The sequence below is a fragment of the Phaseolus vulgaris genome, chromosome 7, assembly GCF_051622355.1.
Source record: "Phaseolus vulgaris cultivar YP4 chromosome 7, ASM5162235v1, whole genome shotgun sequence".
Taxonomy (NCBI): Eukaryota; Viridiplantae; Streptophyta; class Magnoliopsida; order Fabales; family Fabaceae; genus Phaseolus; species Phaseolus vulgaris.
Window position 1 is genome coordinate 1,349,040 of NC_143504.1, and position 11,608 is coordinate 1,360,647.

General features: G+C 34.7%; 3 protein-coding genes across 14 annotated transcripts; all 3 read right to left on the reverse strand.

Moving 5' to 3' along the window:
* Positions 1-5: 5 nt before the first annotated feature.
* On the reverse strand, positions 6-3,582 carry LOC137827632 (RNI-like superfamily protein). Of its 11 annotated transcripts, none has more exons than XR_016523254.1 (5): positions 3,060-3,582; positions 2,686-2,772; positions 1,268-2,294; positions 696-829; positions 6-535 (listed from the first exon to the last, which is right to left on the reverse strand). XR_016523254.1 is itself a non-coding variant. In XM_068633844.2 (3 exons), the coding sequence occupies exons 1-3, from the start codon at positions 3,526-3,528 to the stop codon at positions 1,402-1,404; spliced, it is 1,449 nt and encodes a 482-aa protein (XP_068489945.1). In that variant the 5' UTR covers positions 3,529-3,582; the 3' UTR covers positions 1,166-1,401. The 11 variants fall into 11 exon arrangements, 3 of the variants coding, with proteins under 3 accessions (XP_068489945.1, XP_090161042.1, XP_068489947.1); XR_016523260.1 differs by having other exon boundaries at positions 2,715-2,772; positions 3,060-3,484; XR_016523257.1 differs by lacking the exon at positions 2,686-2,772.
* A 1,006-nt stretch (positions 3,583-4,588) lies between these two features.
* LOC137827634 (alpha/beta-Hydrolases superfamily protein) lies at positions 4,589-7,743 on the reverse strand. 2 transcript variants are annotated; one of them, XM_068633847.2, is made up of 5 exons: positions 7,615-7,743; positions 6,494-7,334; positions 6,298-6,403; positions 5,808-6,013; positions 4,589-5,093 (listed from the first exon to the last, which is right to left on the reverse strand). In XM_068633847.2, exons 2-5 carry the CDS (start codon positions 7,237-7,239, stop codon positions 4,826-4,828), a joined length of 1,326 nt encoding a protein of 441 aa, XP_068489948.1. In that variant the 5' UTR covers positions 7,240-7,334; positions 7,615-7,743; the 3' UTR covers positions 4,589-4,825. The 2 variants fall into 2 exon arrangements, with proteins under 2 accessions (XP_068489948.1, XP_068489949.1); XM_068633848.2 differs by lacking the exon at positions 7,615-7,743 and adding an exon at positions 7,457-7,520.
* A 1,145-nt stretch (positions 7,744-8,888) lies between these two features.
* Positions 8,889-11,336, reverse strand: CNX3 (cofactor of nitrate reductase and xanthine dehydrogenase 3). Its single transcript, XM_068635293.1, has 3 exons — positions 11,057-11,336; positions 9,918-10,059; positions 8,889-9,634 (listed from the first exon to the last, which is right to left on the reverse strand). The coding sequence occupies exons 2-3, from the start codon at positions 10,017-10,019 to the stop codon at positions 9,050-9,052; spliced, it is 687 nt and encodes a 228-aa protein (XP_068491394.1). The 5' UTR covers positions 10,020-10,059; positions 11,057-11,336; the 3' UTR covers positions 8,889-9,049.
* Between the last annotated feature and the right edge of the window lie 272 nt (positions 11,337-11,608).

Genomic DNA, 11,608 nt, shown 5'->3' on the forward strand with positions numbered 1-11,608 from the left:
ACTAGAGAGATATAAAGTGAATTATCAATTATCCTGATTGAAGAATCTGAGTGTATAATACAAAAACTACAATGGGAAGGTCCAATGAACCTCCCTATAACATAACACCTTTGCTTCTCCCTGCACTATCTTTGTAATAGTTTAACAGGAAAAATTACATAAACTTATTGGCAGGAAATCAAGGTAAGAAATGTTTCATTTATTTCCTCAATTCTCTCATAATAGTCTAATAATGATCTCATAAAAACCATCATGCATGTCAATGATCTTCATATTGCAATTCCTTGGACAGATTCGTTGGAGTTTACTTTCAATAACTCGGAAAAAAAAACCCTCTTTCCAAGCACTTCGACCACCAATGTATTCGCCCATGGTTGAGACCAGACACATACTCACTCTGTGAAGATCAGAATAACGACCCTCCTTCGTCTTTCAAAAACTAATTGAAGTATGCTTATTGCTTTCCACGTCCTTAACTCTTTTTCTCACTACGTTGATGGAGATCCTCCTCTTCTTGACTTGAAACACCAGTTTCCTTACCACCAAAAACCCAGCATTACTCACCATTTTCTTTGATGCTGATTGCATAATCTTTTATTCCCATAAATTAAATCTACCAATAACAAGTTATCAAGAGGTAGATTACAGATACCAAAAAAAGAGAGGTAGATTACAGAGGAGAAATTCAAACTCACAATAGTTGTAGAACTCCCAGAAGCCGCAATTCTTCAGATTTAGACTATCAGCACCATCCATTTAGTACACTAGTTTCTAACACAACGTTTTTTTTCTAACATCACAGATCCTCTGCGTCTGCAACACAGTTAACCTGTAAGGCATTGAAATGACTTACTAAACATTCAAAATGTTTGATTCAGTTCATCCAATAGTCTATAATTGGATCTTTAGAACGCCATTACACTAAATCTCACTCTTGATACTTCGGTCGAATTGCATACCCACTAGTAGAACATATAGATAGTTTGCATGAAGGTTTAAAGTTTAAGCTTTATTGTTGCCTGTTATGAAAAACAACACTTTTAAACTTTTTTTCTTGATTTCATAAAAATATCGAATTGTACTAATTGTAATACACAAAAATGGGGGTTTTATGCTCATATTCAGTGTCAATCAAGTGAAAAGAGCAAATTTCTAGAAGGCAGGATAAGGGAAAATACAATAACACAAAAATAATTGTTCCAGTCAAATTTACAACCGAGCTGATTAATAAAATATGATACATCAGATACCATTTTAGTGCACTTACATTATACACGGGTTGCACTAGAGAACTAGCATCATCAGAACAGATCACATTCTCATCAAATTTACACTCCTTATCAATAAAGTTTACAAATGAAGATCTGACGACGAAACCAATCTTTTAAAATTATCATGGTATTAAAGAAGCACAACAGGCTCACTGATGCTACCATTAAAATTAACCTTGCAGGATTCGGGGAAATGGAAATCAGCCCCGTCGAGACCAGCCTTCGTAATGTAAGGGCATGACCTCACGTCCAAGTATTGCAGAGAACTGCATTTACCCACAATAATGCCTATACCTGTCACCGTGATCTTTGGACAATTACTAACCTTCAAAATCTTCAAACTCAAAGCAGACTCCTCACTGCTTACAAACTGAAAAGAAGCATCAGTCAACTCTTCACAGCAACCAATGTCCAGTGCCTCAAGGTTTCTGCATTGACTCAAAACACAGCTCAATGAAGAATCAGAAATGTTTAGACACCAATCCATCCTTAAATTTTTAAGGCTGCTTCCACAAGCAGTGGCCAACGACTTTATCGCTTCGGAAGAGACATCCCGGCAACCACCAATGATTAAAGTCTCCAGATTACCACAGCATTCGGCCAGGGATAATATGGTTTCATCCCCAATTTTGTAGCAATCTAACAGTTTCAGTGTCTTGAGAGAAGATGAAAAAGCCCTGCAAATACTAGAAACCCCAACGTCACTGACATTACTGCATTTATTGATGTCTAGAAACCTGATCCGATGACAGCCACTTGCAAGGTATATCAGTCCATTGTCAGTGATACTTGTGCACCCTTGCAATCCCAACTCCTCTAAGCTACGACAGTTTTTGGAGAGAGCTTCTAATACACCATCAGTAACAAATCTACAACCAGCCATATGTAACATCCGCAGGTCAGAACAGCCTTTGGCAACAGCTGATAATCCCTTGTCGGTCAGCTTTCTACAGTAAGACACATCCAACGACTGCAATAAGGTAAGACCTTCACCAATAGCCTTCATTCCAGCATCTGTAATTCCTGCATATTACACAATACCCTGTTAATCATAAAACTTGAACTCTCCAAATAAAAAACACTAAGTGATAGTCCTTAACAAAGTTCTAAAGAACAGTCCACACTCCACAACTGAGATTTCGACAACAACAAAATCCGCACTTGTAGTGATATAAAACATGTGTCCTTAATCACCACTCAGATTAGATAACATGACTGTACCAAGACCCAGCATTTCTTGGGTATTAAGCACATTAACGTCAAAGGCTCCACAATAATTACATAAATAAGCACAGATCCCTGAAAGATCAGGCAGGTATCCACGGTAATTACTTAAATAAGCACATATCAAAAAAATCAGTTTTACAATCATCTAATACTAAATACTGAGTGAGTGTGAGTGTCGAAGTATAACTTGAACATCCGAGTGAATTTTGCAAGTACCATCGAATCCAGAGCTCACGAAGACGAGGAGTGGGAGGGCGTGAGCGAGAGCGTTCCCCTAAAAATAAGGAGGTGAGTGCACACCGACCGAAAAATGATTCAAATCGTTATCTTAATTACATTCCGTTAAAAAACAATAACATTTTTAATGACAAAATAACCACAAAAATTGAAAAGATGAAAAACCTTTGTTTTAGTCATCTGTCCATGGAAGTTAAATTTAGCAGAATAATATACGAGGATGCACAGAAAAACACTCAACAGTGGTAGTAGATCGGAGTAGAGAAAATCAGGATTCGGAAGCCAAATCAGAGAAAAGCGAGAAAGAAGAGAGAAAAAAGGAACCTTTGCAATTGTGCAAATTGAGGATTTTCAAGCAAGTGAAGCCATTGGCGATGACGGCGAGGTCGGAATCGGTGACGCCGGGGAAAAAGGAACGGGAAACGGACTGAGCGAGGTCCAATTCGTGCAAGCGCGTGAACCTATCGGCCATTTTTCGGAGCATGTGGGGACCGGCGCGTGCGGCGAGCTTCTTCCTTTCAGTGCTCTGCAGGCGAAGCCATCGCTTGCAGACCAAACCGAAGGTTTCCTTGTCCTTCTCAGACTCCACCCGGCTGAGGATGGAACGCAGCTCATCGTCCCTTAGGACGTCGTTTATGCAGAGCTCCGATCCCGATACGGCGTGGCCATGGATTGAATTGGAAGCCATTGACGCAGAGGAAACCCTAAGAAAAGGGCTTTGGGAATGAGGTGAGAAGAGAGTGTCCAGTGAAATAAAAGAGAAGCCATCATCATCATTTTTCTCAATTACCATGCCTACTAACAATAATAATAATAAATTCCAGATAAAAAAATGGGATATCAATTTACTTTAGATTAAAGTTGGAAAAATAGTTGTATATGTATAGTTAACATAACACTTAACCAAATTGATAATGAAATTAGAAAAATAACAAAATAAAACTTATTATATTAATACTTTTTTATTGTATTAAAGAAATCTTCCACTTGTTATACTTAAAATATAATTTACCCAAAATAAATGATAAATTAAATAAATTAATGTTGAATTTTTTAAATGTTAGAAAGTTATTAAACAAAGAGTTTAATAGTTATGAAACAAATGTGTAAAATAATTGTATATTAATTGATTTTGATAAAAATTTAAGATGATTATTGTAAAACCAACTTACTTCTCATACGTGAATAATTATGATTATAAAACGATTATAGTAGTTTTTTCCTTAAATGAACACTACTTATGAGACTAAAAATATACTCATTAATATAATGATTTTTTTTAAAAAGATATATATAATTTAGAATAAATCTAATCCTACCAATTAAGTTAACTAATTATTTTAATACAAATAAAAATAATGTTAATGTATAACTGCTCAAAAGTTTAAATGACATCCAGAGCATTTTTTTTTCTACTTGTTTATAAATCTTAGTTAGTTATTAATTATTTTCTAAATTTTAATTAATATGATTTAATCTTTAAAATTACTAATACTTTTAATTTATCTTTAAAAAAAATTCTCAATTATTTTCAAGTATTCAAGTTTCTCAACTATTTATTATTAACCTCATTATTTAATATTTAATATTTTATCATATTATATTATATAATCATTTATATGTTTAATGGATGACATGTAAAGTCACGAAAATGGCTCAAAAAATCACAACAATTCACAAATTCAAGACATGGATGTTAGTGAGCACATGTTCACCTTCATCATAATATTTACTCTCATTTTAGATCACTTTCATCTAAACCAAATCAATTCTCATCTTCTTTTCTTTACTTCTATTTTTTCTTTCCCATGATCTTTAGGACACCATGCACCATGAAAAGGTAAAAGAAAAACTAAAGGAGAAAGTTGCAATCTCTTTCATTTGCACAATCAAATCAATATATCAATGAATGTGAGGGACCAATTGTGTAATGTGTTTCATTCACACTATCATATATAACAATGAATGAATCAAATATAATCAATCTATGAGGTGGTTGGCCTTTGATATAGTCCTAACCCCACCCATCAAAGGAATGGTTGCTTTCAAAAATCAAAAGAAATGAACTATTTGGTGTATGAGTAAGGCAATTAGTGAGATTTACAATGGCTAAGAACACTCTCCTCCAAAAACTGACTGAGTTGAGATGTATATAGTTTTGGATCATTCCTGAAGTGGTCAACATGGGGTGAGGACACAAAATTGCATGCCCTCACATCATGTCCATCCCTACGCTGAGCCTCTACAAATGATTCCACATAATCAGCAGGAATAACTGTGTCAGCAGAGCTATACAGGTATAACTGTGGACAACTTGGTTGTTTTGATGATAACATGCTCATAACATCAGAGAGCCTCCTGCATTTCAACAAAATCATTATGGTTAGGAGCAAAGTTATCATATAGGAATTTAACCCGGTTGAAGATTCTACATCGACTAGAGATTATGATATTTCATATTCTTTACAGGTGGGTGCAAACCTCACCTTATAAACCGGTTTTATGAGGTTGAGTTAGGCATAAAGTTCACTTCTTAACAAAATCGAATGATTAATTCATATCATTATGTAAACAAATCTTGAATCTTTATATATTTGATTGTGAATCAACACCAGAAAGACCATAATGTTTCTATATGAAATGTTCTGCTATTCCAAAAAAATCACATACATACAACTTTCCAGCAGTGAAATTTAATAAGATCTTGAATGTATAATGTTAAATTTTGGAAAGGGCATTGCAATTTGCAGGATATCACTTTTACTAAAGAACCAACTGCTGTAGCAATTCATATTCAAGTTCAATTCCAGAAATTCAACAATGATACAATCGTGTAGTAATTTATATACTCCTGGTTCAGAACATTTGAATCTCTAAATTGTCATCACATAAGATCATAATGTTCAACCATTAGAGGCTTGTTGTGACAGTTTTTTATCAAATTGATCTTATCAACAATGGTCACATAAAATAGGCATGTTAAGGAATAAAAACAAGCAAGCCTTGGGGATGAAATATGAAAATTTTTATAAATACAATCAAGTAGAAGAAGAATTTGAGTCATTCTTTTACCTATTTACTGAAGGAAGATCCAGAATGATCCCAAAAAATTTCTTTAGAATTAGTTGCAAAGCTGCTTCTGTTACCGCAGGTTTGAGTCCTAAATCATCTTCGCCGCCAATGGATACTTTAATGCCAGATTCATCAGAAAACACACGTCTTTTTGTTGCAACACTATTCTTCTTGAGAAATGCTGCAGAGAAACCTGATGCCCACACCTGAAATGATAATCAGAAAATTAAAATCATATCTAAGAGTATGCATAAAGCCTCAACATTTCTTCTATGATCAGGTATCAGTTTAGTCATTTTAATGTACAAAAGAAGCTTCAGGGCTTCAAATTAACTGAAATTAAAATAACTTCACTTTTATATTATATACTTTATTATCCTCAGACCAAGAAAAAAGGGTAAAGAGCACTACTGAAGGAAAAGAGAGCACACGAAATATACACAACAAACAGCTACAAATTCATCAAGTTTCACAGGAGATGACCATTTACCTGTGGGTCAGGGTATGCAACAGGTGCAGAGTCTACAATGCATCCCTTAATCCTTTCCATGACATTTGGATCCTGATTTTGGAAATGTTCAAGAATAACACCATATCTGCAACAATGTATACCAAACCAATAAAGAAACACAATAGAAGAAAACTGTCAAATTCGATGCTTGCAAAAAATAACACATTCCACTCACGTTAACCATCCAGTGTTGCTGAAAGTATGAAAGACGAGATTCTTTCCATTTTCTCCTTCTAACCACTCAGCCAAGTGGTCCACAAGCAGATGAACATTATGCTCAGCCTTTCCTCCTGGTTGATAGCTCAGGATCTCACCCATTGGAAGTGTAAAGGTGATGACATGAAACCCCCTTGAAGTGTACCACTCCGCATACTTTTTCAAGTGTTTCTGCCTTGCTCCCAACCATCCCAGCAAGACCACCACTGTTCTTGACTTTGTCAATGAACAACTTGAATCACATAAAGCATCAGGGTCGGGCAAATGCCATTGATACATGGCCTCAGAAGCTGAATTGGAGACACCATGTGAACATGTAGCAGGCCTAGACACTTTAGGCAAGTGAGCAGAGTGATACAAATTCTGAAGAAGTGGTGAAGACAAGACAACTGAAGAATGGTGCAAATTTGAAACACAATTGTGACCCAAACTAGGCACCCGGAACTGAACATCAGGCACAGGCACCGGAATTCGGGTCACAAAAGAGAGGTTAGCAAGCTTTGAATCCGAAATATGAGAAACCCATGATGAATCTGATTCTTGCACGTTGCAACAAGATGCAGAACGCGTCAAATTGGAGGTAGAACAATCACGTGATGAACCACGGAATGGCAATTTATCAGAGACATCAGCAGAGAAAGAAGCAACAGCAACCGCAGCCGCCGCCACAAGAGGTCTTTGAATGGCGCCAGAAAACGAACTCATTGCAGAAACCCAACCCAACTCAACCCAAAGCAAAAGCTAATGAAATCAATAGCATAACACCACTAAGTAGCTCTAGCAAGCAACCCTGTTCCTATCTGCAACAAAAATTCCAGACCCAAAATGGGAATTGCGAGTGAATACCAAATTTCAGAGGAAAGAACAATGCTTTAAGGAAAACAAAGAGAAACGATGAAGGAAGAATAAAAAGGGTAGGTACCCAATTGGCAGAAAAAAGAAAAAACGTGCACCCCAGAAATCACACGTAGAAAATACGCGTAGAACAATGAAAATACGTGAAAAATAGAAAAAAGGTGGGGTAGGGTATGGAATTGGGATATTCGGTTTTCAGAAAAGATTATTCCTTTGAATTGGTACCTGAAACAAACAGCGAACGTCGTCGTTCCAAGGAATCGGGCTGTCAACGTCGTCGTTTTGACAGCCCTATTGGATCGGAAGTGTGAACACGCCGACCCTGAAGCTTTGGTTTTTGAAAAATGGGGTCTTTAAAACCGAAAGTGTTTCATATTTAACATCAAATAACTGTGACCATCATGGAGAATGCATCAACCAGATTCCGCCACGTGGCGGACTGTCACGAGATGACGACATTTAGTGGGCCCCGCTCACTCGTGGCTCCGATAAAACTGGGAAGTTCTTGTGAAAAGACCTTTTTGCCCCTTGAGAAAAGTAGTTTACATGATGATGTTGGATTAACTGATATAACGGTCAGTCAAAATAAGTGTCTGGTTTCTGAGATCAGATTGAAGAAAGTTCAAATTTCAGAATCATTTTGAAACAAAAGAGGAGTTTGTTGAAAGAAAAAAAAAAAAAAAAAGTAAAAGTGAGATTCAACTTCAACTCAAACCCCTTTCTTTTTGCATTCAATTTTCACACGTTTTGATCTTACAATCAGAAATGGGATTAGTCAAATTTCAAAGCAAGTTTAGCTGTTCAATGCCAAGTCAACTACGTTACCCTGCCATGTTTTTTTCATTTTACACAAGGACAAAATTGGATTTAAATAAGAGTATTTTGAGCTTAAAGTTTTATAATTATTCTATGGCTCTCATACATTTATATATTATGTAAAAATATATTTTTGTCCTTCAAAAAGAAATATATTTGAAATGTATTTTGGATTATATAAGATTACATAATTCAGATTCAGAAGTTATTTTTAAATTCAGAAAGGACTTTCAATTGTTTAATATAAAATATATATTTTTAAAAATTCAGAAAAAATTTGTGAATTGTATTTTTTCAGAAAAATACTTTTAAATTCTATAATTCGAAAAAAGTTTTGAAATCATAAAATAAATCGACAATATATACGTTTTAAATGACATAATCCAAAATATAATCCAAAATATAAATTTGTGTTACAGATCGACTAATTTAAAACATTTTACTAAATTCGTTTTGAATTGTCTAATCTAAAAAATACACAAACATTTTTACTTTTTTTACGTAAGGGTGATTTTAGAATTATAAAAGTTATGGGGTGTGCAATAACCTATGGAGTTCCAGGGAGAAGCAGCATTATCCAGTAACTCCTTAATAGTTTTTTTACACCAATTATAAATTATAATTATATTAAATTTAAATTAAAGACATTTGACCAGAAACCTTGTACTTTTCGGTCAAAGGAATTTGACAATGGTTACCAAGACCATGAAAGCTTAGTAATTGAAATGTACTAAAACAAAGTTATCCCCAAAATTCATGCATCCCATTACAGGAAATCATGTTTAGAGTTATGCAGGTGAAGAAAACTACATGAAGAAGAACAGCATTAATGCATGTTAAACCATCATTGTGTCCACCAGAACTCTCCACTTTTTCCACCAGATTTATGCTTAAGTCTTATATCTGTAATGGCTATATCTTTTGAAGCAGCCTTACACATATCATACACGGTTAAGCCTGCAATAGACACTGCTGTCATCGCTTCCATCTCAACCCCGGTTTTACCTGTTGATGCAGCTTCCCCTTCTATTGTTACACTGAAGTCCTCACGATTCAATCTCAAATCCACTTGCACATGTGAAAGGTTTATGTTATGGCACAACGGAATAAGATTGCTGGTTTGCTTTGCTGCAGTTATGCCGGCAATTTTTGCCACAGAAAGCACATCTCCTTTCCCCATTTGATTGGCCAAGACTAAATCAAACACCTTCTTTCCAAGAATTACCTTGCAAACAGCAATGGCATTTCTTTTACTGCTTTCTTTCTGAGACACGTCTACCATTTGAGCTTCCCCTGATTTGCCAGTATGAGTCAATTCAAAAGAACTTTCACCCATGCTTGGAGATGACAGTTGGATTTCATTGTTCAAATTGCTTGCAGAGCTAGCTAGTCCATTTGCAGGAGGTCCACCGAATACCGATTCCATTTCCTGAAATGAAATAAGCAACATTTATGTGTACTGTTGGAGCAAAACCTTCATAGTAGATATTCATCAGTAAAATAGAAATCACACAAATTTGGTCAGACTTTAATGACTTAACCGCTTCTTAATACAATGTTGAGCAAGTGAACTTAAACTCTTTGCACTGTGCTAGACTGTTAGGTCAATAAGTTCTCGGTAGTTATTAAGACATCTTAAGTAGGTGCTTGTGCCAAAAACAGAAAAGACACTGAATTTAATTCTAGTAGAACGCAGCAAAGAAAAACTTTACCTTGTTCAGTTCCTGAATAGCACTTTCATAGCCATGGTTAACAGATGAGCTGAACATCCGCTTTGACTGTGGACATGCAGCAACAATTTTTCGAAGCAGCATTTTACACAGATCCTGCTAGTTCCTGCTATTTACTCTACAGCTGCAAAAAAAGAAAAATTAATGAAAGTATATTTGCTAATAGGAATACAAAGCAAAGGAATGTCATCATTTATAATTTAGCTGAATTGGCAACAACCTAGGGTGAGTTCTACTCTAGCACTGATTTTCCAGCTTAAGTTGAAGCTTTGGCAATAAGAGTGTAGCAAGAAAATTATGACAATACAAGCCCATACATAAATTTGGTTGGAAAGATCGTTCAGGTCTTCAAGTTTCAACTTATTTAGGGGAGATATCGTGCTTTGGTAATTTCTGCAATGTATTCATGATGGACTACTAATAGTTATTTGCTGTAATGAACAAGTATCCAAAATTCTTGGGACATCAAAATCTCCACACTATTTTTACACTTCACATTTTTAAGTCAAGAAAGATAGATAGGGTATATTCAAACGTGTAAGAATGATGTAGGATTTTGTGTAAATATCATTACTTTTCAAAGTAGTTCTTGCAATCGCAATCTATTGTATTAAAGTTGAAATGCCACAGAAGTAAACTTCTCACTTTTGTTGTCGAAAAGCAGCAACAAGTAGAAGTCAAGACTCAACTAAGAATTCAGGCAAAAGAATTTTCAAAATATGAGGGAAGTTCAAATCTTCTTCAAATAAAAAATCTCGTTACTTGAAATCATATCATTAATCAGCCATTGTACATTTTAATTCCACACACTGAAATTTCAACACTAGATGAAAAATAAAAAAGTACGACTTAGTGATTATACAATATACACAACAAAGTGGAAGTTGAAAATTCCCAAAATTCATCACACAATCTGACTAAATAATTTCACAAGTAGAAAAGTAGTAACAAACAAGTAATCTTTTACATGTTTCTTTATTCTGTTTGTTTTGCAAAGAATCAGTATGTGATTACGATTGAACCACATTAACCTCATTTGGAAATTCATGGAACAATGCAAAAAACTGAGTTCTGAAAAATTCAGACGATAAGGAGTGGTAGTGGGTGAAAACAGAACTCACCTGCGACGGAATCGATTCAGGTCACCGGTGTTCACGAACCGCGTTTGTAGAGAAGCAAGCGCCACACGACGTCGTTTTGCTGGAGGTGGTGGAGAGAGAGTCCTTCGAATTTTTAGGGTTAACTAAGACAGATTTTATTTCCCAAAAATCGCAAATCTCTGTATTTTGTATTAGTTGCTGATAATATTAAATAAGAACTAAATTTTGTTACGATAAATAAATACTAACTTAATTAAGGATTTACCAAATAAGTGCATAAATCATTTAAAATATTTATATAGAAACTATTTTTATAATTTAAATTTTATATAATCTGACAAGTTGCAGAGTTATTAACACTAGCAAAAACATACACTTGTGCACGTGTATTTACATTTTTATCTTATTAAAATATAATATATATATATATATATATATATAATTCTATGTCATTTTAAAATATTTTTTTAGTTATTTTAAAATAAAGAAATTATTCAATTATTTATTTTATTAAGATAAGAAATACATTATTTTTATTTATTAAAGGATAAAATTATCCAATTAAAAGTAAAT

Coding starts and splice junctions, on each gene's coding strand:
- LOC137827632 (XM_068633844.2), bottom strand. CDS start 3,528: ATGGTAATTGAGAAAAATGATGATGATGGCTTCTCTTTTATTTCACTG. Junction 2,773..3,059: donor CAATTTGCACAATTGCAAAG/GTTCCTTTTTTC, acceptor CCTTATTTTTAG/GGGAACGCTCTCGCTCACGC. Junction 2,295..2,685: donor AAATTCACTCGGATGTTCAA/GTTATACTTCGA, acceptor TGTAATATGCAG/GAATTACAGATGCTGGAATG.
- LOC137827634 (XM_068633847.2), bottom strand. CDS start 7,239: ATGAGTTCGTTTTCTGGCGCCATTCAAAGACCTCTTGTGGCGGCGGCT. Junction 6,014..6,297: donor TTGCATACCCTGACCCACAG/GTAAATGGTCAT, acceptor TTATCATTTCAG/GTGTGGGCATCAGGTTTCTC. Junction 5,094..5,807: donor GATCTTCCTTCAGTAAATAG/GTAAAAGAATGA, acceptor GTTGAAATGCAG/GAGGCTCTCTGATGTTATGA.
- CNX3 (XM_068635293.1), bottom strand. CDS start 10,019: ATGCTGCTTCGAAAAATTGTTGCTGCATGTCCACAGTCAAAGCGGATG. Junction 9,635..9,917: donor CTATTCAGGAACTGAACAAG/GTAAAGTTTTTC, acceptor ATTTCATTTCAG/GAAATGGAATCGGTATTCGG.